The sequence below is a fragment of the Adiantum capillus-veneris genome, chromosome 7 (genome assembly GCF_014529385.1).
Source record: "Adiantum capillus-veneris isolate H3 chromosome 7, ASM1452938v2, whole genome shotgun sequence".
Lineage (NCBI taxonomy): Eukaryota > Viridiplantae > Streptophyta > Polypodiopsida > Polypodiales > Pteridaceae > Adiantum > Adiantum capillus-veneris.
The window spans coordinates 129,557,490-129,583,351 of record NC_140937.1 but is presented as its reverse complement, the minus strand read 5'-3'; the positions used below and the strand labels follow the sequence as shown (position 1 = coordinate 129,583,351).

Genomic DNA, 25,862 nt, shown 5'->3' with positions numbered 1-25,862 from the left:
ACCAGGGTTGTTACAGCCATTGTCGATTCCGGATAAGCCATGGGAAAGCATTGCTATGGATTTTGTCTTTGATCTCCCGAGGACGCAGACAGGGAATGATGGAAGATGGACCATTATTTGCAGGTTTAGCAAACATGCCCATTTCATTCATGTCAGGAAGAAGATAAAATCTGATCAGATGGCACGCTTATTCATGTCCAATGTGTTCAAGTACCATGGTATGCCATAGTCAATTGTGAGTGATCGTGATCCTCGCATGACAAGTCTCTTTTGGAGAGGATTGTTTGAAAACCTGGGCACAACGCTTAAGTTTTCTTCTTCATTTCATCCACAAACTGATGGACAGTCAGAAGAGGCTAATTCTACTATCTTAGATTTGCTCAAATGCTATGTGTCAGATAATAAGGGCAAGTGGGAACAGTACCTACCATTGCTTGAGTATGCATACAACAATACGGTGCATTCGTGGACAGACAAGGCACCTTTTGAGATTGTTGAGGGTAGCAGAAAGGTTCCTCCTATCTTGCACACAAAGGACAAGATCTTTGAGGCAGATCGATATGTACAAAGTATGGATGAAATGTATAAGAAGATTAAGCTTGCCTTGGAAAGGACGCAGGCAAAGCAGAAAAGAGCAGCTGATCGTCACCGTCGTGAATTGTTGTTTTCACCTGGTGATTGGGTTCTATTGTGCTTTGAAAAGGCATGGCTAAAGAAGATGCAGGGCAAAGAGAGATTGTTTCCAAAGCTCAGCATGCGTTACTACGGGCGCTTTCAAGTCATTGATAAGATCAGCTTATAGGCTGAAATTGCATGACAGTTGGAAAATTCACAATGCGTTTCACGTGAGTCTTCTTAGACCCTTCTTGGGTAGTGTGCCAGAGGATATGCCAGTTGAGGATCAACCTGAAGTTGAAGAACTTGATGAGACCCTGATACCTGAACAGATTATGGCACACAAAGAAAGAAAAGTCAAGGGACAAGTTGCGAGACGATATTTGGTGAAGTTCAAAAACTATCCACCTATGGATGCGAAGTGGATAGAAGAAAGTGAACTCACAGAGTCACCAAATGATTTGCAGCTTTACCTTGAAGCCTTTGGTTTGCAACCCACGCACTCTCCAACTCTAGTAGAGCAAACGTCAAAAGGAAAGAGACCTGCTCGAGAGCGGGATGATCTACGAGCTAGCACTTCCCATGTCTATATGGATTCTGGGCAATAGAAATGACAAAAGTATGAAGGTCTCATTAAGTCATTTGTCTATACGTTTGATACTCTTTACATGTGATGATAAAAGAGTGCTAATCACACAAAATTATCTGTAACGTGTATAGAATGCATGCGATCGAGGACGTTTGCGATTTTAAGAGGGGGGTATGTCACTGTTGCTAAATTGGCTTTATCTTACAGAAAAATAATTCTAAATGAATTATTGGATTTATAAGTGAGAGGGTTTTCTCGCTTGGAACACCAAGGAAAAATGATTCTAAATAAATTATTGGAATTTTAAGTGAGAGGGCTTTTCTCACTGGAGGCATCCGAGTACAGAGTATTCCTAGTGCGTCATTCAAAGAAATGACGGGAGCACTGAGAACGGGAATATCTGTAAGGCCACCAGGAACGGGTACTTCTGATGCGTCACATCGGATGGGTGACACGGAGCATCGGAAAGAAGTATCCGACCATCCGGGAACGGACATCTCTGATGCGTCATAGGATGGGTGACATAGAGCATCGTGAAGGAGATTGTACCGTAAGTTCGGTAGGAAAGGACTAGGTGATGGGTATTCCTGATGCGTCACAAGGTGGGTGACGGGTGCATCGGAAAGGGAATATCCATAGTCGGGAGGAAATTCCGAACTGTGTTAGAATTGTGCACAAGGAAAAACAAGCACTTGAATGAAGATGGGTTCAGAGGAAACTTTGAGAAAAAAACAGATGCTTTCTGAGAAAGCGGATTGCTTTTCGGGAAAGCAAATGCTTTCCGCGAGGAAGTTTATGTTTGCATTGCAATTGTGCGTGTGATTGCATCCAGGGACACCTGGGAAGTGCTGTGAAAGCATTGTTTTTAACTTATAAGGTTTTATTGAGTTTTTGGGCAGGTTTAGACTATTTTTAAAATACGCCGGCCGCCCATTTAATAAGTGGGCAGCCATCTGATAAATAAGGCAACAGATCAGCCAACGTTTTCTCTCTCTCTTTTTCTGGCAGAACGGTGAAAAAAAAATGGAAAAAAAAAACGGCCGCGATTTCTACGCGAGCAGCTATTAGTGCCCGTGGCTAGGAGCTATAAAAGCATCACATGCCCTCACTCAGAGAGGAGGACCAATCTTTGCAAGGAGGAGATGCTGCTGCAGATTCCAGCCGTAAAGAAGACGTTGCCGGTGATGCCCATGGCTGCCCCAAGTGTACTAGATGTCGCCAAGAACCAGTGCGCGAGTTCCCTCGCGAAGAAGTGCCTACAAAGCGTGTTTCCATCGCGACAAGTTGCTGTTTTTCTCTGTTTTCAGCCCATAAACGTCGTAGACGGGGCTGATTTACGAGAAGGAACCCGAGAACACACCTCTTTTGTATGTAGGATTGGAAGAGAGGATTTTCTATGGAGAGATCTCTACTGGGGAATTGCTTTTCGAGAACAAAGTTGCGTTTCGAGCGTCGAGACTTTGAAGGTAACGGTTTTCATGTTATGAACTCTGAGTATTTGTTTGCAGGTGTACTTCCTCTTAGTGAGGGAGTAGGAGCAGAGGAAGGTATGAGCCTCTACAGGAGAAAAGCGCTCTGAGGAACTAGAGCCAGATCAGCCCAAGGGTTTCATACCCGAGTTTGGGAAGTAGATCCACGGATCGGAGAGAGGTAGTCTCTCAAGTTGTGATCCGGAAGCTTGGATTCCCAAGTACGGACTTCGTGTCTGGGAAAGCAGAGTTGTTCTGCGGGAAGAGGACTCTGGAAAGAGAGTTGGAAAAGAGTTGCAGGGATGCCATGCCCCGAGTCTGGAAGGTGAGATCCAGAGGCGAGAACCTCGATTCTCGAGGAATTGGAATAAGGAACGGAAGTTCCTTGGAATAGGGTTTTGCCCTAGGATTCGGAAGCCGAGGCTTTCGGGAACCATCAAGTCTTATTCTAGAACGAACGTGGTAATACGTTCGGTTCAAGTGCTTGTATAGACTTCTCCTCAGTAATAAAGATGCTATTACGGGGGGGACCAGCCCATCTTCTGGTCCCCAATACTGTGTCGATCTTCTCACTCTATCTCTCTCTCTCTCTCTATCTATTTCTCTATATCCTCTGGCTTCAATATTAAGTTATAAATTTTATTTATCCGAGTATATTTTATATTGCTATGCGAGTATATTTTATATTGCTATGCGCTCCCGTTTGTGACAATCACGAGTCTGTGTAGCTTTATTTGTTGATTTTCTTTCGGGGGAAACTTTATTTGACTTGTTTTTAGAAGCACCCCTCTGGAACTCTGAAGGCCCGAGAGTTGCATAGCGTGAAACGGATGGACAAAATTGCCAGAATTGCTAAGGCTAGCTAAGGTGGGGTTGCCAGTAGAAAATCACCCGATAACTGGGCTACATTGCATTTTTGGATGTGGTCCCAATGGTGAAAGATGGTAAGATGACCAGTGGGAGTCTAATGGCAGCATCTCCTAACATTTAGGGAACTGCTATTTTTGGACCATGAAAGGTCTTCGCGTCATTAGCTCCGGAATGTCGAGGGGAACATTTCAGTGCTCTGCCGCTAAGTCAACTGACGTGCCGTTTAAGATCTTTTTAGACCTGAAGGCTGGAACGGGAAATTGCACACATGAGTGCCAAGTGGCACATTTTGGCACACTTTCCAAGAGAGAGAGAACTAGCGCTCGTTTTTACAAAAGGGCTGATTTTTGCAAACTTTTTTTAAAGCGGCTTGCAACAGGTGAAGAGCTATTGAATGCTTGCTTTCCCTCTCATGTACAGTGAAGTGCAAGAGTGATGCCTTGCGTACATTTCACTGCTCTCTCTCTCCCCTACGCACACTAATGCGATGCCCCACAAGAGAGCTCTTCAATTGACCTCATGTATAGTTGTGTGGCATTATGCTTTTATGCTGAGGCAAGAGCCTCTTTGAACAGGAACGGGAGTAGCTAACTGCTACTCCAAAGCAGGCACAGGTGAGGGTGATAACCTCATCGTACAGGTGCAAATTCAGCCCCAAATTAGGTGCTGTTTTGGACTGTTTACGGGCTGTTTTTCAGCCATTGCAGTGCCAGAAGCATTGGGAACAGTGTCTAACTGCCAGAGGACAGCAATGGGAGTGATTAGGGCTGAAAACAGGTAAAAAACAGTAAATTACAGCGAGCAGGAATTTACTGTTTTGGGCTGAAAACAGAGGGTTTAGCTCATTGAAAGTGAGTCCAAGCATGGGGGTTTATTCCGAGCAAGTTCTGAGGCTGTTGTGCTCCCGAAATTTTGCTAGAACAGTAGCCACCCAGCGGGATACAGGTGGAAACCTTCAAGACTCTATTTTGTAACTTTTCCTTCTTAAAGAATAAAGAAATACCGAAAGGGGCACCTGTTTTAGGGGCCTATTTGGTGTCGGTCTCGGATACAGGTGCGTTCTAGCAGCCTGTACCTCTCTTTTCTACTGTGTCTTTAAGTACAGGTTAAGTGGGCGACAATAAATTGGGTGAAAGCTAGATAAGGTTTACGGACTACCGCCCAGTTAAGTGAACAGGCCGGTTACAGTGCTGATGGTCTATGTCGAAGACGGGGAGGTCTGCGACAGGTACTGCTGGTACTGCCCGTCTATGTCGAAGACGGGGAGGTCTGCGATGGGTATTGCTGGTCTATGTTGAAGATGATGATGTCTACGATGGGTATTGCTGGTCTATGTCGAAGATGATGATGTTGACGAACGACGACAATACTGACGACGACGACGACGACGATCGTCACGGACACGACGACGACGACGAGAGGCTAGGGCTGAAAACTGAGATCGTCGGGAATCTACTACGATTGGGTACTGTGCCGACGACGGTTGCTGTTCTAAGGGCTGAAAACTGAAAAGGCTGGCTGATCTATAAGGTTGAGAACTGGCGCTGATGTAAGGGCTGAGAATGCGGTACTATCTCGGGGCGATGACGATGACGACGATGAGACTATGACGATGACAACGATGGGTCGTCGTAAAGTCTGCGACCTGCGATGACGATGACGATGACGACGGCGTCAAGGCTGAAAAACGCTAAGGCTGAAAACTGAAATCTGTCGCGATGGATGGCTTTCCGGCGAGGATCTGCTATCAGGAATGGAATTGGGGATGCGACGAGTCTAAAGGGATGGTATTGTTGCAAAAACATTGATGACTGAAATGTGCTCCAAAAACGCTAGTGCTGTTGGGGTACTGTTGAGAGAGAGACCACTTGCTGGGTCCAACACTTGGTACATCACCTTCTGCTGCCTCCGCTACTTCTAGTGAGTGCCCAATGGGTTTCTTTTATAGTTTCTTAGCAATTTCCCCTACCTACTTTTCCAACAAAAGTCACTTATTAATAAATAAGTGAAAAATGTGTACTTTGGCAAAAAAAAGGTTCTATGCTTTGGAAAATGCTCACGCTGAAATGACTGTATTGTGTAAGAGAGGGTATGCAACTATGACCAGCCTGGGCATGCACGTCTTGCTAGAGGCTCACAAAGTGCCAGGCTCAATCCTAAGCTAGGCTTTGACTGATGCTAGACCATGGCAAAAGCATGTCCACGTGACACTGCACTCCTCATTATACCAACTGTTCTGGGGCATAGTCCTAGAACGGTGTCTCTGCTCGGGTTGTGTATGTCGATAAGCCTTCCTAGCCGCATCTTGTAGAGTCTGTGTGAGAATATGGGTGAGCTCCTCCAAAGGTCTCCCTGTATCCCCTGTGCATAGGCATATATAAATCCCATCCATGTCAACAGAGTCCGTCTCCGAAGTGAAACTATATTTTGTATGATCTCCTGCTCGTGTCCTCTGAGCTGTGGTGAATTGGAAGGATATGTCCCGTGTCAAAAGGGCATGGTCCACTGCTACGCCAATGGGCGGGGGTCCAATTTGTAAAGTCCCCAATATGGGAAAGAAAGCTCGGCGTGGCCATAATATAATTTATTGTGCTAGCCCTGTGACGATGTGGGAAGCAAGTAAACCCGGTGGCTGCTAGGAATCTCTGTAAGCCATTAAGTGTGGCTAACCCATGTGCGGTGCCCATATCTAGCAAGTATCTCCCATACTGTGTATACATTCTGTATCGTGTGAGAATCTGTCCAGCCCTATGTCTATGGTGTCTAGCTCTGTAAGGTGCAACGGAATGAATGTTTAACTTTGCTCGAGATGAGTGCTCCGAACTGTGCTCAAGGCTCCTTTTACTTACGGAAGGGAGAGCCTTCCGTTCCTTTAGTGAGAGAGTGCAATGGACACACACAAAGTGAATGGACACTATGCGTGAAGGTGCATGAGACTGAGAGATAGAGAAGAGAATACGACACCAGAGACGTAAAACCCTCCTCCGTAGGCCCTACTCTTGATGGCGAGAGTGGTCTACTATTGATTGCACAATCTGGTACAAGATGTTGAATGCAAATCTAATGGCTATGTCGAGGTCGACGAAGGGGACGATGAGGACATGCTAAGGCTGAAAAACTGAGTGCTTCGACTCTGACTATGGATGAATTCTGCTGTGTCAAAACCACCGTTGTACTGTTGTCCAAAAACGCTAGGTATGCTGAAATCTGCTGATGCAAAAACGCAACCTGCAGGTCTTTTAAACGCTGCTGAAAACTGATGTGCTGCTGCTGTCCAAGGACGCTATGGTTGGTTGAAATCTGCTGCTCCAAAACGCTATAGAGGGCAGCCCAAAAACGTTGGTTGATGTTGCCAAAAACGCTGGTTAGATGTTGTCGAAAAACGCTGGATGTGGTTGGGAATTCGCTGATGCAACGATGCAATTGGACACTCCAATGCAAGGTTGGAAATGCTGTATGCAGAGGCTGAAAACGCCAGCCAAGAGTGGGGGAAAACGCCAGCCAAGGGTGGGGGTCTTGCTGAGAAGTGTCTCCAGAGGCCTGTTGCACCTGAGTGCCTGATGCTCTCCTTCTTCTACCAGAAGTGATAGCCTTAGGTTTGCTTATATATTATCTTAGCAAAATTGCCCTACCTAGTTCCCAACAAAAGTCACTTAATAAATAAGTGAAAAATGTCAAAAATAGGAAAAATGGGTTTAATGCAGTGGAAAATTCCCTTGATGGATTCTGATGGGAATGCTTATGATCATGCTGTGTGCAAGCGGAGGATATGCATCTAATCTAAGTGACTGGTCATGCACGGTTTGCGAACAGACTCACAAAAGTGCCAGATCACTTCCTATTCTAGACTGACTTGACGGAACTGAACCCTCGTCATGCTGTAGCTTGTCCACGGACACATGGGGTTGGATGTGTCACGTGACATCTCCTCCTTTTCAAAGTGAGGTATTGGTACCGAACTGTATGGTGTCGAGAGAGATCGCCAATATCCTGGAAAGGACTCTTCGCTGGCCCACTTTGATGTGTGGGTCGTGCGATACTTGAACTTCATAAAGGTCTGCAACGCTTGCTTCTTTGGGCCACGCCGAAAGCGAGACAGTCTTCTAAGTCTCTTTCCATGCTTCAACTTCGTCTAGAGTCATGCGTCTGTCTTTCTAAAAAATCTCCGAGGCTGAAAATTCCTGAAACCACTTCCAACACAAAAACATGAACATACCCATTCCATGTAAAGTGATTGGAAAAATACTACTCTTCTATAGAGCGTGTGCATGCAAAGTAGATGAACATAGAGACGGAGTGCCAAACCGTTCATCAAACACACACAAACAATGAGGTCGAATCTTGACTTTTTGATCTAAATCAATCAACTGTGGCAAATCATAATGGAAATGCCCATGCTTGATGCTCAATCTTTCTTGTGCTCTGTCTACGACTGTGTCATGCCAAGGAAGAGACATGGAATGTGACTTCCTTGAATGCATACTTTTTAGCTCTTTATGAGAAATACACATACATCTGTGCTCATTCATGAGTGAATCATGCTCAACGTACAATATGACATGCCTATGAAAAGGGATCACATAAAGACGCTAACTAAAATACAGGAAACGATCACGAATGAAACACTCGAACAATGCGTGCTGATGAATCATTCAAACACATAGTACTTCCTGTAAGGGTTCTTTGGACCTAGGCTCGAGAGCCAAGATCGGTTCCTCTGATCTATTGAATCTTCTTGTGGGGGATCTGTGGACCTCGACTTGAAAGCCAAGATCGATTCTTCGTGATTGATCGAATCTGCAATGAGGTTAGCTTCACTAGAGAAAGTATCATGTCACAAGACGGGCACCACGTGCCAATAGAAAAGAACAGACTGAACAGACCTTTAGCACTTCAATAAAAACAGAATTGAGAGAGAGAGAGAGACGACACGCGACACGGAGTGGTGGAATTCCACCCCAGAGAGTGTTGGCCCCAAACCTTGGCGCCCCTTTCGGTATTTCTTTCTATTGCATCAACACAGTACAAGTCGATACTCCATACTCTGCACCTTCTCCAGGAAACATGCCAGAGAATGAGTCCTAACCTCATATTTAAAGGCCCTTGGCCTAAAAAGCAATTACAGTGAAAAGCCTTCAAAACTCAAAAGCATCAGGTCCAAAAGCAAAGCCAAAAAACTGCTAGCGTAAATCACGGAAATCCGTACAGCCTGCAACGTCATCAGCCATCCCAAAATGCGGAAATCTCCCCGTTGTCCTTAGGGTTAGGGTTAGGGTTTCTAGCAGCAGAATTAGGGATTGCAGGTTTTAGGGTTAGGGTTTTCTAGAATTAGGTTTTCAGCAGTTAGGGTTTCTGCTCTCGGGCAGCCACGTCATCACTTTGTGACAGTTTAGGCCCCTCGGCCACATCTGTAAGTTGGCTCCATTCTTTAGGCTTTGACATGTCAGCAATTTGTTACATCTCCTCTTCTTGAAAGAGAGTAATCGTCTGCGATTACAGCATATCTGCAAAACAACTCAAGTTAGCTCAAAAATTTCCGAGGGTCATTCCAAGGGACAATCAGTTTGCTCTTTTGATCAAGGAGTTAGCTTCTCCTTTCTGCTCTTTTGAACAAGAAGTTAGCTTCTCCTTTCGTCTAGATCGGAACTCTCGATATTTTGGCGCAGTAAAATTAGCCATCACACCCAAACCGTACTGATCTTCCACGGGTGTCTTGATGCACTAAAATCACATACCCAGGCAATCTCATCCAATTGGGAATATTTAGTAGTTGGCACATTACAATGCAACACAAATGCTTACATATGCATGTTACAAGACATAGAAACATAAAGCCGCCGATGAACACTCCTCCCGCATAACCTAACGAGGTCCTGGCCGGGAGATATTAAACGACTCCCTCATCACTCCTCTCGCATAACCTAAAAATGTCCGGGCCGGGAGATACAGAGGCCTTTTACAACCAAACGCCCCCTAGACCGCAGTCAGCGTCGTTTGGAGGTGCTGAGAGTAACCACTGCTGAGACTTCTTAATACTCCTCCCACATAGCGATCCAGGTCCGGGCCGGGAGTCACAACAACAATACTTCCCCCGTAAATAACCACAAGGGTCCGGGCCATGAGTACGAACAAGCATTCTCAAACATCATTTCTCACTACTCCACCTGGGAGTAAAATCACCAATCATTGAAACCAATATTAAAACCAGAGTCAAACATTTCAAATTGGCAACAAAACAGGTTCAAAACAGATAGCATCCATTTCAAACAAATTCCAAACAGGATCACCAAACAAGTTCTCAAACAGATTTCAAACTTAAAAAGTAATCTCGACATCAATCGAGCATGAAAAGTCGATTGACTTTCAATCCTGAAACCTGCACCAAAAATTAGGGTTAGGTTCTTTCCATAAGGTCGTAGCCAAGCACAATATGGTTTGTTAGCTCTTGGACAAACATTGTTGCTTTGGTGGCGATGGTAGTCCCAAGATAGCAATCACAATAAACCTCCAAGGTTATCTGCTCGTGAAGAGACATCTACTGAGAAATGTCGAGAAATTTCAAGTTACAATCTGCTAGGGTTTCCATGGCAACCATTTCAGGATACCCAACTCTGCCAAAAGTTGCACTCCGAAGGAAGATGTTAGAAACCATATAACTTTGGGCAAATTTTTTTTTTTTTTTGAAAGCTTGCCAAGTACTTGGAGTATGCTGCTTGGTAGCTGTGGACATCAACATCTACATACATGGCACTGCTTTTGAGAAAAACAGTGACTTGAAACAAATCTGGATGCTTCTCTTGCAAGTGATCTTAATTGGCTTATGCCCTGTGAGACATGAGCGGTGAAGACGGGAGCACGCCCGATGCGCGATGAAGTAAGGGTGGGAGTGGCTGATAAGTCCGGGTTGGAGGACAAAGATACCTCAAATAAAAATCCCAAAAGCTTGTCTGCTCTTTTGTAGGACCGATATGCTTTCAGAAAAACACACGCTTGATGCTCTGAAACCACTGTCACAAGACGGGCACCACGTGCCAATAGAAAAGAACAGACTGAACAGACCTTTAGCACTTCAATAAAAACAGAATTGAGAGAGAGAGAGAGACGACACGCGACACGGAGTGGTGGAATTCCACCCCAGAGAGTATTGGCCCCAAACCTTGGCGCCCCTTTCGGTATTTCTTTATATTGCATCAACACAGTACGAGCCGGTACTTCAGACTTTGCACCTTCTCCAGGAAGCATGCCAGAGAATGAACCCTAGCCTCATATTTAAAGGCCCTTGGCCTAAAAAGCAATTACATCATTCTTTAGACTTTGACACGTCAGTAGTTTGTTACATATCAACTAACTCATCATCCTTGTGAACAATCACATCATCTTCATGCAAAGCATCATGCTTGTGAGAAATCACATCTTGATCATCATGCTAATCCTCATGCTCATTATTATCATTCAAATCATCATACTTATCATCATCATTCAAATCCTCATGCTCATCATTATCATGTAATTCATCATTCAAATCCTCATGCTCACGCTCTATGGTTGCTTTTCTTTCTACTTCTCTTTCTGCGTGTCTGCGATCCATTTCTGTTTTTCTTTCTTTGCATTCATGATCAAATTCTGCCATTCTTTCTGCTTGTCTTGCTTCGCGTTCTAACTTCCTTTCCATAAACATCTGGTCCAAAGCCTCCATAGGAATTAGTGCAATCCTTGGCGTAGATGGGGAAAGGGGAGGGTCGGAAAAGCCTCCTGGTGGGGAAAATTCTTCTTCGCCTCTCTCATGCTCATCACCTCCAAGCGAAGTATCCATTCCGCTTCGATTGATGACCATCCATTGTGAGCTTTGGTTCTTAAGTTCACGAGGAACTTGGGTTCTTGGGGGTCTTGAGTTCTTGATGGTCTTGAGGTTCTTGAGGTTCTTCTTTCACTTGCAATCTGTGTTAGAGAAAGATCTTCTCTTCACCCGAGTTCTGCTCTTTTCCGCGGGCGCACCGCTTGGCGGCCTTGCGCTCACACCAAGGTTGCTTTTTTCCACCTCACGTCAATTGGCCGGCCGCTAAGTGCACGGTCCGCTCTCAATGAGTGAAAAGAGGCACAAGGGGAGGCTGGACAAGCCCTTCTTTCTTGGGTTCCCTGTCACTCTTCGAAAACACGATTAGGAATCGACACGCTTAAGTTAACTTGGGTTCGTGCGACTGCAACAAGCAAAAAAAATTATGTGGTTCTTTCCTTGAGTGATACAGAACACTGCCAAAGCTCTGATACCAATGTAAGGTGCAACGGAATGAATGTTGAACTTTGCTCAAGATGAGTGCTCCGAACTGTGCTCAAGGCTTCTTTTACTTATTGAAGGGAGAGCCTTCCGTTCCTTTAGTGAGAGAGTGCAATGGACACAAACAAAGTGAATGGACACTATGCGTGAAGGTGCATGAGATTGAGAGATAGAGAAGTGAATACGAGACTAGAGACGACGTAAAACCCTCCTCCGTAGGCCCCACTCTTGATGGCGAGAGTGGTCTACTATTGATTGCACAATCTGGTACAAGATGCTGAATGCAAATCTAATGGCTATGTCGATGTCGACGGAGGGACGACGAGGACGATGCTAAGGCTGAAAAACTGAGTGCTTCGACTCTGACTATGGCTAAATTCTGCTGCGTCAAAACTGCCGTTGTACTGCTGTCCAAAAACGCTAGGTATGCTGAAATCTGCTGATGCAAAAACGCAACCTGCAGGTCCTTTAAACGCTGCTGAAAACTGATGTGGTGCTGCTGTCCAAGGACGCTATGGTTGGTTGAAATCTGCTGCTCCAAAACGCCGTAGAGGGCAGCCCAAAAACGCTGGTTGATGTTGCCAAAAACGCTGGTTAGATGCTGTTGAAAAATGCTGGCTGTGGCTGGGAATTCGCTGATTCTACGATGCGATTGGACACTCCAATGCAAGGCTGGAAACGCTGTATGCAGAGGCTGAAAACGCCAGCCAAGAGTGGGGGAAAACGCGAGCCAAGGGTGGGGGTCTTGCTGAGAAGTGTCTCCAGAGGCCTGTTGCACCTGAGTGCTTGATGCTCTCCTTCTTCTACCAGAAGTGATAGCCCTAGGTTTGCTTATATATTATCTTAGCAAAATTGCCCTACCTAGTTCCCAACAAAAGTCACTTAATAAATAAGTGAAAAATGTCAAAAATAGGAAAAATGGGTTTAATGCAGTGGAAAATTCCCTCGATGGATTCTGATGGGAATGCTTATGATCATGCTGTGTGCAAGCGGAGGATATGCATCTAATCTAAGTGACTAGTCATGCACGGTCTGCGAACAGACTCACAAAAGTGCCAGATCACTTCCTATCCTAGATTGACTTGAATGAATTGAACCCTGGTCATGCTGTATCTTGTCCACGGACCCATAGGGTTGGATGTATCACGTGACAAGCTCTCTCACATTTCCTCTCAGGTATCATAGAAGATTGTCTGATGGTTACCCATTCAGGCATTGAAGTCCCCCAGGAGAATGATGTCTCCCTCTTTAGAGAAATCCCATATTTCATCATCAAGCAGAGAGAAAGGAGACTCTCTTCTAGGTGACACATAGGTTGATGTACTTAAGGCAAAGTAGCATATGGCAATATAGAGAAATCTACATGTGTCAGCCATCAATCCCACCCACATATACCTGGCATAATCGTCTCTCTGAACAATATGTACAAGCGACTGCAAATCTTCCTTGAAAAGAATTGTTGCCCTCCCCCCCCCCCCGAACAATATGTACAAGCGACTACAAATCTTCCTTGAAAAGAATTGCCTCCTTCCCCCCCGATCCTCTACTCCCATGCTCAGATCTCGCATCTACCTGATGAGCCGTCTCTTATCTGTATCCAATCACGTGTGGCATCATCTGACCGGGGGCCTGGTGAGTCTGGGACAATATCTGTGTCTCTAAAGCTGTCCTCAAAGGTACCCACATCAAGCTTGAGAGACCCATTGCAGTTCCACACTGCTATTTTAAGTTTGGTCCCATAGGTGTCCAACCGTCATGTGGAGTGTCGCTTCATAATGACCACCTTCCCTTCTCTATAGAAGGCTATCTTTCCTTTTTTTCTTGCCGCCCTAATCTCTGGCATAACTTCCTGCATGAGGGCAAGCTGTGATAGAGTGAGGTCATCACCAAGGAATATGCCGGTCTTCTTTAATGTGGGCCTTTTCTTCAAAAACTCTTTCTTCGCAGAGAGAGAGAGAGAGAGAGAGAGAGAGAGAGAGAGAGAGAGAGAGAGTACTGCTTTCACAGAACTCATGCAGCTGCAATGCCTAAATCTACGGGACTGTTGGCGCCTTCCAGAACAAACATTGAGTTATATTGGAGGTATTTTTGTTGTTTGTGGTGATTGCTTCCTGTATGTTAGCACATGAGTATTGTTGCAGTTTAGGTCGGATGCATTATCAGTTGATGTGATTTTATTTGATCCATGATATGTTGATTTTCATACAGGGCTCTCCAGATTAAGCTGCCTTGACATGCAAAATGTCAACTCTCTGACTGACTCATCAGCCTCAACATTTCTTACAGGTTTCGATATTCAATTCTGGTCTCTATTCATGTGTAATCCTTCCATATTTTGTTTCTTGTGGTTCGTATTCTTACACCTTAATCATTGGGTTTGTCTTTTGTGTAGCACACGTGCCATTCAAAGTTTTTTCTTAAGAGTGTTATGCTCATTGCTTTGATCATGACTTGTATCATGCATGCGATGCCTTTTTTATTGTCTGTATCGAAGAACTCACTCGTTCAGGATTTTTGGTTTAGATGACTTCTTAACAGAGACCCTACTCTTCTGAGTGAGATTAGGTCTTGTTCGGGTTCATCTTGTTGTCAAGTTACTTTGGTTCCTCTCTCTAATTATGTTCGATTAGTTTCTTCCTCTTATCGATTGTATGGCGTCGTCTGTTTTTCACATTTGACTCAGCTTTTGTTCTTGGACTTTTATACTATATCAATCATGGCTTTATGTAAACAATTCATCTTGACAGAATTTGTAAACATAGTGGCTTCGAACGGTTCCTACATAATCAATCAGTCTCCATTGGGATTTTTGAAAAATTGTAGACTGTTTTGATGGGTGAATTTCGCCTCATGGATTCTTCATGTTTATGCTTGTCTATAGTCGTTCATTGTGTTTGTATCTCGTCTCCTCCTGGATTGCTACCTATTGCTACCTGTGTGGCTATGAGTGAGCTTACATGTATGCAATCAAGACCCTTCATTTTCATGGGCCTCCTATTCACTTGTTGCTCACGTTACTCAAAAGTGCTTTGTGCTTGAATCTTCTTGTTCTAGCAAGACTTCAGCACATTGAAGGCCTCCACACTCTCTCCTTTGCCTGGTTTGACTCCAAATACGTGCGTGTCACAAACAGGATCCCATAACAAGTTAAAATATCTAGGATTTATCACTTAACACCAAGGCGAACTGAGAGAGAGAGAGAGAGAGGGGATGGATGTGACGAACTTGGACACCCCAAGTCGGGAATCTGTCATTCCACACGAGGAAATACTTAAAACCCTTAACAAAATCTTATCGCAATCTAAGAGAGAGCGAGAGAGAGAGAGAGACGACACGGCCGGCCGGCCTAGTTCCATGCACAGAGGTATTGGCCCCAAAGTTGGGCGCCCCTTTCGGTATTTATTTTTATATTAATGCTTGAGCAAAGTACAAAGTCCGGAGGGAAAGAGAGACCTTAGTTACAATTTATAGGCCCATGGCCTACTAAAAAGCAGTACATGAAAAGCTTCAAGTTTTAAAAACATCTCAAGCTCAAAAGCTAGCGCACAAGGCAGCCAGCGCATATCATGGAAATTCGTACGGTGCCACGTCAGCAGTCGGCGAAAAGCGTGGGTTGTCCGTACAGCGCTGCCACATCAATATCCTTGCGCAATTTACACTGCCACACCAGCATGCTCTCTCATGTAAGTAGTGTTTAAGTGCATATTTGAAAGACGAAATAACTGCAGCATTTCGGTTTTGTGATTCCAAATGAGATGGACATAATAGCAATAAGAATTAGTCAATCGAGACAGTGAGATCTGGGATAGATCTAGATGTGATTGCTAAACATGTTGCCAATAGATCATGGTCCGATATCTCGATGGACAATATGTTGTGAATGTGATTTGAATGTTCAGTGACTGTCGTCTTTGTGCAAGTGCTTGATTTGTGTTGTCTAGTGTGTTAGTACTTAAGAGTCAGTGTCTACTGAACTGGTTTGTCTTATGTTTGATTTTGTAGGCATACAGGCATAATCAAGGGCGATTACAATTGTTTTAAGAGGGGGGTATGTCACAAAGTGATGACATGGCGTAACCATTTGGATGGACTCCGGACAGTAGGAGATTCAGCCCTAGAAAAAATACAGATGAAGTTTTACCAACTTGCAGAACTTTCCGAGGGGCCTAAATTAAAAGGTCTGAAGCTTATAAGTTGGTACAAATTATGGTACACCATCCGAAGAAGCCCAAGGGACAAAACGTAAATCAGATTCATTTCGAGAATTCTCATTTCAAAGTACTTCTTTCATAAAGTCATAGAGATACTGTCAGCCCATTAGTATCCTTGAAATCCAAAGAAAATTCAATGACCTTATTCCATCTTGGTAACCTGTGAAAAAGGAGCGGAGTAACTCCCCTCTTGTGCAGTCTCATCTGCACCAGATTCAACCCTGCTGATCTCCGAGATCTCTCGGAGTAGTCGAAGCTAGACCAAAAGCCTCAAGGTAAAGTTTAAGTATCTGGGGAGTATCTGCCAGGTCTTCCTCCTCCATTCACTTCGCATCCAATGTCGGATAGTTCTTGAATTTAACTAAGAACCGCCGTATCACTTTACCTTTCACTTTCCTTTCTTTGTGAGCCAGTGTCTCTATTCTGGAACGAGAATATTGCTAAATTGGCTTTATCTGATAGAAAAATAATTCTAAATGAATTATTGGATTTATAAGTGAGAGGGTTTTCTCGCTTGGAACATCAAGGAAAAATAATTCTAAATGAATTATTGGAATTTTAAGTGAGGGTTTTTCTCACTGGAGACATTCGAGTACAAAGTATTCCTAGTGCATCATTCAAAGTAATGACAATAGCACTGTGAATGAGAATATCTGTAAGGCCACCAGGAACGGGTACTTCTGATGCGTCACATCGGATGGGTGACAGGGAGCATCGGGAAGAAGTATCAGACCATCCGGGAATGGACATCTCTGATGCGTCATAGGATGGGTGACATAGAGCATCGTGAAGGGGATTGTACCGTAAGTTCGGTAGGAAAGGACTAGGTGATGGGTATTCCTGATGCGTCACAAGGTGGGTGACGGGTGCATCGGAAAGGGGATATCCATAGTCGAGAGGAAATCCGAACTGGAAAGAGGAATACGCGTAAAGACGCAAGCACAAGAATAAAGATGGGTTCTGAGAAGCTTTTCTTAAAAAGCGGAAAAGTGAACGAATTTTCCGGGAAGAGCAAACGCTTTCTCGCGAGGAATCTATGTTTGTATTGCATTCGTGCATGTGGTTGCATCCAGGGACGCCGGGAAGTGCTGTGAAAGCATTGATTTTAACTTATAAGGTTTTATTGAGTTTTTGGGCAGGTTTAGACCAATTTTAAAAATATGCCGGCCGTCCACTTAATAAGTGGGCAGCCACTTAGAAAATAAAGCAACAAAACCAGCCAGCGAATTCTCTCTCCCTATTTCGGGTAGAACAGAAAAAAAAAAAAAACACGGCCGCGATCTCTCCGCGAGCAGCTATTCGTGCCGTGGTGAAGGAGCTATAAAAGCACCACATGCCCTCACCGAAGGGAGGTTGCCAGCGCCAGCAAGAGAAGACTCTGCCGCCAGAAGACGCGAGAGATCGCGAGACTACGAAGCACGGAAGTGGCTTTTCTCGCGCAAGAGCGACAGGTACCTATTGTGGATTCGCCATACGAATTGTTGTCGTGTGTTTGCATGTGTGTTTGCAGGTACTTCATCGCGAAGGAGAAGCGAGAAGGCTTCGGCCTACGCTTTGGAATTTCGGAAACGGAATTCAGAAATTGTCTGCGGAGTCTCAACTCCGAGTACAGACGGAAAAAGGATTGAGAGCTTGTCTCTCGGATTTCCCTTACGGGAAGGAACGACCATCGAGTCAGAGATTTAGAACGGAGGGGTTTTCTCCGGTTCTTGTGCTTGTAAAAAGATTCTCCCTAATAAAGAATTCTCTTTAAGGGGGGGGGGGGGACCAGCCCATCTTCTGGTCCCCAGTACTGTGTCGATCTTCTCACTCTCTCTCTCTCTCTATCTATTTCTCTCTATATCCTTTGGCTTCAATAATAAGAGATAAATTCTATTTATCTGAGTATATTTTATATTGTTATGCGCTCCCGTTTGTGACAGTGGTATCAGAGCATGGACTCCTCTCTTTCTCTGTAAAGGAGGATGACTCTGGGAAGATACGGGAAGAAGCCATGACAAGCCAAGAGAGAAGTAAGCAGGCGGAAACCTAAGTCCTGCAGGAGAAAGCTCGCAGAGTTGGAATTTTTTTTCTCTCTGCAAGAAGTCGACACAAGACTTGGGATTCGCCGAGAAGGCAACAAGAGCATGATGCTGAAGAACCTAGAGAATCCAAGGAGCGGAATGCTCGAGATCCTTCAGAATTCAGAAGATATCCATGAACATCAATCGAGAACCATAGCCAAGAAATCCCGTAATCTCGGGAAGGATATGAAGAAGGTCTTTAGACCTCAGAACCCTTCGATCAAGTTTGATACTTTTGACGGAAGAGAATATGCCCCGAAAGCTACCGCTTTCATTTGACAGTATGAAGTTGCCTTTGCAAACGGAAATTTCTGAGAAGCGTCAAAGGTAAGGCATGTGACCAAACACCTCAAGGGGATTGCAAGTACTTGGTGGTATACCAAAGCTTTGCAAGGAACTTACAACAAGACTTGGATTCAATTCAAGGCTGAATTTTTTTCCTTTACGCTTTGAGGAAGGCATCCAAGAAGATTGGGATCGGTTTGCGCAATAGAAATACGAGCAAGTCCAAGCAAGTAGTGGTTCACTCTTGCCAAGGTAGCTCCACTCTTGACCCTCTCTGAGGAAGGAAAGATGAAGAAATTCAACGAAGGACTTTTGCCGAATTTTGTAAACCCATTTGCAAGATACTTTGCAGCAGATGGTGGAGTCGACAATAAAAGCTGAAAGTGTACACCTTGATGTACATAGAATACAATCCCCGCAGTGGGACGAGAACCATTGAACACAGGAACAACGAATTTTTGTTACCTCTCCTCGAAGGATACATTGCTATCCAGAGAAAGTTTGGAGCAAGGGAATTCAATCTAACTCCCGAGTTTTTGACCCTCAAACTTTAAGTGAGAGGATAGGTCTTGGATCAAAGTTAAATCTTTCAGGAACTCATAAAATGCGTATTGCTTTTATGCACGAGATATGCATGTGTCTGACCAGGACAATCACTCTCGCGTATTTATGAGAGTAGGATCAATTTGAAACATTGTTTTCTGAGATGAATTGGTTTGCTCAACCATCTGGAAGGTCAACTATTGATCTCGTATCCGGTAGTTCACAAACAAATTACCTGCTATTGTGGGTAGGACGGCAGAAAGGAAGGAACCATTCAGATCTTTCAACCAAGAAAAGCTTTCACTAAGCTTGAATACTCTTTAAGCCCACACCCCCTACCCGGTAAGGGAAGATATGGTAGTGCTTTTCGCACAAGTGAATGAACACTCTTTACGAGGGAAGAAACAAGCGACGACTACGGCGTGTGCTCGAGGAATCCAAGGATTGAAATCCTAGATTATTTGATGAGCGGGTTTTGCTCTAAGATCGAGCCAAGGGATCGTCAAGTTGAGCGTCTTTGCTCTAAGGATCTTACGAAGGGAAGGTAATTTCCCAGGTTCATTGAAACTCTAACACAGCTTAAGAATTATGTACACTTTTGAGTACATGGATAACACATGAAGATGCAGACCTATGCCAAGGAACTGGACGAGAGTTTGTTATACTCTCTTGAGCGCCTTTTTGCGCGCAAGAATATTCCGACACGAGAATCTCTATTTGAGATGTGTTTGGTAGAAGGAATCTACGGAGAAGAGGTTTTCCGATGGTCGTTAAGCGCAAGAATATTCCGACATGAGAATCTCTATTTGAGATGTGTTTGGTAGAAGGAATCTACGGAGAAGAGGTTTTCCGATGGTCGTTGATCATTGAGTACGCTATGTGCTTTTACCATTACAGTAGCAACTTTTGGTTGCGGTATATGTTTCTCCATGAGCAGGTCAAGTAGCATTTACACGCTGCTGGAATAAGTTCGAACTATTATGTTCGTAAGAATATAGTTCGTCAACCGTTTCAAAATGGTAAGAATTACATATGGGAGAACATCCCTGAGAATCAAAGAGGGTTCGCTCTGTTGTGAACCGGGTTTGAACGTACGTTCAGAAAATGCTATGCTAGAATCCTATCTGCCTGAGATTTTGCAAGTCGTCGTTGATGCTCGCAAGGTGAATCATTTTTTATGATTTTGTAAGAAAGAGACGCTAATGGGCGTCCGAAAATCACTGCTGGTGTAATAACTCGCAGGAGGAAACGATTGGAAGAAAGTGCTGTCGTGTTACAAGGAATCTTCGGCCTCGAACCGTCCGCTACGTTGAAGCGACGGCCCTGGAACAAGAACCTTCTCTTATGGTGTCGATCGCAAAATTGTGGAAGAAAGACATCGAGCTTAATGCTCTATGACTTGAGCATTCCCTATGTGGGAGGACACAAGAGGTTTAATACCCTCTAGACTAACAGCGCAGGATTATGCGCAAAGACAGATACCTAGATTGATTTCTAGGAGGATTATTCTTCTCGGGATTGAGAAGGTGGAATTGAGTTAACAGATTCTCGGATGAGGAAACTTCCAATCTGTTGGAACGACGCAAATGACGAGTTCTTGCATGGCTCGTAAGTTTGATGAATGGTGAAGGATATCCTCGAGGTACTAGAGGAAGAACATGAAGCGGTTAGGTAAGTATTAAATTCTTGAATTTTTGTTTAATTTACTGTTCCGCTTCAAAAATCTTATCTTTGGTGCCTAGGAATGGAGGAACCTTCTTAGCACCCTCGATTACTTCAAATGGCGCCTTCCCCATCGATAAATGAATTTGTGTTGTTGTAGGAAAACTCCATCAAGGGCAAGTACTTTACCCCTTAAGTCTTCTGATCCGAAATGTAAGACTTCGATAAATCCAAAACCACTGAATTGGCTTCTCAGATTTCCTGTTTGTCTGTGGGCGGAAGAGGAGGAGAACTGCAACCGTGTGCCAATGTTCTCCCAGATTGCCCTCCAAAACAAACTAGTGAATTGGGGGTCTCTATGCGAGATTATGGACTCAGGCATGCCATGTAACGAAAAATCTGTGAAACAAACAGTCTTGCCAAATGATCTGGCTTAACTGTCTTCCTTACCGGAATGAAATGGGCCTTCTTGTTGAATCTGTCAATGACTGTCCAAATGCCATCATGCCCACTTTGAGTCTTGGGAAGATAAAAAATGAAATCCATAGCAATGCTTTCTCAAGGACGGGAGGGTATGGGTAAAGGCTGTAGAAGTCTTGGTGCCTTATGCCTGTCAAACTTGACCTTCTGGCATACTAAACAACTACGAACAAACTCATCCACATCCTTTTTGAGCCTCAACCAATACAAGTAACTCTCAACACCCTTCAAGGTGGTATCTATGCCGTGGTGGACAATGGCACTCTGTCAAAACCTTTTCCCTCAAAGGTTGTGTAACACAACATCGTTTTCGGCATCAAATAGCCGTCCCTTATGGAATGGCCTGCAACTGCCTCCCCACTCTATATCCGGTGAAAATTGTCAACAAAATCATGATCTTTGGTGTACTAATCTACCATATCCTTGAAGCTTCGATGATGTATCACGGAAATAGCTAGAACCAAGGGCTTGCGAGACACTATGACAGAATGTTAGCCCATCTTATCTGCTCTTCCGAAAGCTGCTTTTGCAACAAGAAGTAGCGTAAACTCTAATGGTCTTTAAAGACAGTAAAGTCGGCTCCGAGTATAAAATGTCGCCACTGTGTAAGAGCATGGATAACTGCCAACAACTCTTTCTCATAAATCTGTGCAACTAGTTCAGGACGTGAAAACATCTTGCTTTTGTAAGCAATAACATGGGCTGCTTGCATCATCAACCAAAGCACATCCAAGCACAACATTTTTGTGCAATAGTCCGTGACGAGCAATCTCATTGTGAATTCTCTCCCCATGCCAACTTCTTGCGCAGGGCCACATGCCTTCAAGGTGGAAGCACGGGTGAATACATCTGGAGAGAGGCCTTCCCTGAGCATTGAGTGAACATCCCATCAATAACTTTTTTGCTTTTGTGATGCCACACTTGGCATATATCTCGGCCAAAGTACGGCTAAGGACGACATGGGAGAAAACAGCAGTGTGCTTCCTTGCCATAGCTATGTCGGGCATGTCCTGTAATCATTGCATTCGCATTCCAAGTGATGACATTCCGGACAGTAAGCCCATCAAGAACTTCTCGTACTTCCAGGAGAATACCACATTTCGCATACATACTCATTGATGTGCTGCTGGGCAGATCATTCATTAAGCATTTTATGTGCTTTTGTAAAGGCATATACATTTCGACCAAAGCATTGCCATATTTGTTCAACAGCCTCTGACTAACAATCGCATCGTGAATTTTCTCACCCATGCGAAGGTCTTGCATACGGCCATATGCTGTCAGGTGCAAGCTAAGGTGATTGCTTTTAGAGAAAGGCGTTCCGTTTGCATCTTCTTAAAACAACCTAGAGTGTCCTTGCCACAGCCAGGTTGGGTATACCCTGCTATCAGTCCGATCAGAAAAGCAAACCCGTTGTTTTTAATTCCTCATCATGCTCTGCTTGTCTATGCTTGACTTGTGTTCCGAATATTGCTTCTTCCCTGGATTTTGTTAATCGAAAACTGAGAGAGTGAATTGTGTGAGAAAAAATTTGAGAAAAAGAATTGTGTGTGAGATTGTGCCTGCGTGTGTGAGAAGGAATTGTGTGTGATTGTGCCTGCGTGTGAGAAAAAATTTGAGAAAAAGAATTGTGTGTGAGATTGTGCCTGCGTGTGTGAGAAGGAATTGTGTGTGTGATGTGCCTGTGTGTGTGTGAGGAGGTTGATGAGTTGCTGCTGCTTCTGCTGAGAAAAAGAATTGTGTGTGAGATTGTGCCTGCGTGTGTGAGAAGGAATTGTGTGTGTGATTGTGCCTGCGTGTGTGAGAAAAAATTTGAGAAAAAGAATTGTGTGTGAGATTGTGCCTGCGTGTGTGAGAAGGAATTGTGTGTGTGATGTGCCTCTGTGTGTGTGAGGAGGTTGATGAGTTGCTGCTGCTTCTGCTGGGTTGAGAGGTGCCTAGATTCAAGGAGCTGCGAGTGTGCAAGCTATTATAAACGACGATAAGAAAAGCTAAAAAAAGCCATCGAGCTTGTTGTTTAAAAACCTCCGCCACGTGGATTAATGACGAGCCAGATTTTTGGATGGAGATATATCACTACTAACGAAGTAAAAATTCTACTTTTTTAGTAGCAAGCTCAAGTTTACACAGGTTGTGCAATAATCCTTATAAAGAGCAACGTCATTCACAGGGTCTTTTAGAAAAAAAAATTTGCGGAGTTGAAAAATCAAAACTGAGATAGAGGTTTTGGGTTGTAGAGCTTGGTGTTGTTAAACTTGCCCTATTATATATAAATTTTTCGTCTGTAGTCTTTATGGATCCACTACAAAAAGTAAATCTGAGGTCTTCCTGGAAATGATGAGCATTGCAAAGAAATGTATGCATTGGCAATTTGTGAGGAATCCTCATAGAAAGAGGTTTGTCTCTAACGATTTGGTTGATCATAAAGTATGCATTGGCAATGGAAAAATCTGTGTGGAATCTTCTTTAGAAAGAGGTACTATTTTGTAGACAGTGGAAGAGAATGGCCAAATAATGAGAACCCCAGTTCCAAAATTGACATTCCTTTACCGTTTGTTGTCTGTCTTGAAAATGATATTCGAGAATGTGCTACGTCCTTTCTGCCCAGAATAATCAATTGTGGTCACATTCATTTATCCGCTGCATAGGGCATTGCTTGCCGTTATCTAATGGACTCATTTGAAGTCCTAAAAATAGGATTCTTGGCTCGTTGTGAGCATTCTTTTGTGGATCACTACGCTTGGAGTCTGGTCCTTGGCAGGGTCATCAGGGGGACTCTAGCTATTGAGGTGGACGTTCGTCCCGTGTGTTGCTAGCTCCCTGGCTTTAGTTGAGTGCATATTAGCCCTATGATTGGCAGGTGCTTGTTGTCCCTCTGCTTATTCTATGTGCATGTATGGCTTCTGTCATGTCGTGTGCAAAATGGATCGTAGGGAAGACGAAGAGAGGCAACAGATGCTGATGAACAAGATTTGAGAGGATGCATGAGCCTTGGCCTTTAGACAAATTGAGTATTCTGGGGGAGAAAAAATCATGAGGCCTGCATTAATGTGCGGTGAGAAAGGAGTCTGGAATTGAAGTTACAAGCTGAAGGTCATTGCACTTCCACAATTAGTTGGAGAAGTTGTTACAATCACGTTCTATACAATAATTTGTTTGTTGGAGACGTTGGTATTGTATTTGATAAAAACGGACTTTGTGACATAAGGACATGCTTTCCATTCATTGTGCCGACTTTTGTGAGTCTTTCTCGTTTGTATTCAATCTCCACTCTTGTTTATGCACCTTTGAAGTATCGGGCTCATGAGAAGAGTGGGATGATGTGGCTCAGAAATTTAAGAGTTGTTGATTGGTACTGAATGAGCTTTTGGTCTGTAGAGCAGGGATTACCACTCTTCGTAGCTTGAATCTGAGTGGAACAGGAGTGTCTGATGGCGTACTAGAGGGATTGACATATGGTCAAAGGTTGAGAGCATGGGTGGACCAGAAACATATTACAAAGTGTGCAGGTAAGTACCTAGAATTGTCTACAAACAAGTTTTGGCTTGAAAGAGTCTCAAGGTGTTTTTTGGGGTATACATGGAATTAGTTCTCATCACCCATTTTGACTCGAGTAGGAGGAACAACCTTCAGCACTGAAAGTTCTGACCATACACACAATTTATTGGAGCAATGGAAGCCTTTTGAGTTAGTGTACCTAAGGCTCCAGAATACTAGGGTTACAAAGGCTGCAGTACCTTTGATGTTGGGTAAGTAAAGTTTAGCAACATTCCCTTAGGTGCAGGTCAAATGTGGGCAACTTTGCTGAGCTGTTTTGTGGAACGACCTTGGTATTTTGAATGACAGCATTTGGGGAGTTACTTTTTGTGGATGTTCGTGATACTGAAATATCAGGAAGGTCTTTGAAGAGTTTACAAGGTAATAGCTATGCCCATTGTTTGCATGGTTGTCTTTTTTGTATGCTAGAGTTAGGGTTGGGGTGGATATTTTAATGAACCATTCATATTAGAGAGAGAAGAATCAAAGCATAACTGAACGACTTTGATGCAGAGCATTCAGCAACCCAATTGCTGCTATAGAATCACACTTAAGCTGCATCTGTTCACATCTGGGCTGCCTGCACATATGTGACTTCGGGAGGTCTAAAACCTTCAATAATGATGGGCCTGTCTTGCAGCCAAACATAAGTTGATTTCCCTTCCCAACAATGCCAAGATTCTAGCTCGCTGGAACTCACTAATTGTGTCCACCTTACAAGGATCGTGTGGTTGCTCGTCTCTTGAATATAGCGCACTGACTGCACAGTTTAGGTTAAAGGAGCAATGTGACGGAAGCACTCAATGGGAGCAGGATGGTGTTACACGTCTCTTACTAGCTGCAAATAGAGATACATCGTTAAGGTCAAGAAATGGTCATTAAGCAGTCAAATAGCATGCTGTCAAAAAGGCAAACTTCTTGTCATATTGTCACCTCCTATGTTTTGGAATGATCCCTGGTGGTGTAAGGGCTCTTCCGCCATGTAAGAAATATAATATGAACCGCATCGGTAAGTTGCAAATATGGCAAATTGACCTGTATTTCAAGTGCAGATGTCCCTTTTTCTGCAAAATCCATGAGTCCTGTGATTGAATACTGAACAGAGTACAAGGAGGTTTTTATTAGGACCTGTTTCTGTAGTACGCATGTAGAACCGTCAGTGAGAGAAGCTGCAGTTGAAGGCTTAAGTTCATTTATTCTCTTGCCACTTATTTCGGTTGTTTTTCTCTATTCTGAGGTGTCAAAACACATACTTGAGCAGAT

At 43.9% G+C, this 25,862-nt stretch overlaps 1 protein-coding gene across 1 annotated transcript in view; it reads left to right on the top strand.

Moving 5' to 3' along the window:
• Positions 1-25,639, top strand: part of LOC147454615 (uncharacterized) — a 61,980-nt gene extending 36,341 nt beyond the window's left edge. The window contains exons 2-7 of the mRNA XM_086517382.1: positions 13,826-13,900; positions 14,027-14,104; positions 24,446-24,571; positions 24,680-24,811; positions 24,909-24,980; positions 25,240-25,639. Of these exons, the coding sequence (XP_086373508.1) occupies positions 13,826-13,900; positions 14,027-14,104; positions 24,446-24,571; positions 24,680-24,811; positions 24,909-24,980; positions 25,240-25,481 (725 nt within the window). The 3' untranslated portion in view covers positions 25,482-25,639. The remainder of the gene's footprint in view (positions 1-13,825; positions 13,901-14,026; positions 14,105-24,445; positions 24,572-24,679; positions 24,812-24,908; positions 24,981-25,239) is intronic.
• Positions 25,640-25,862: the final 223 nt, after the last annotated feature.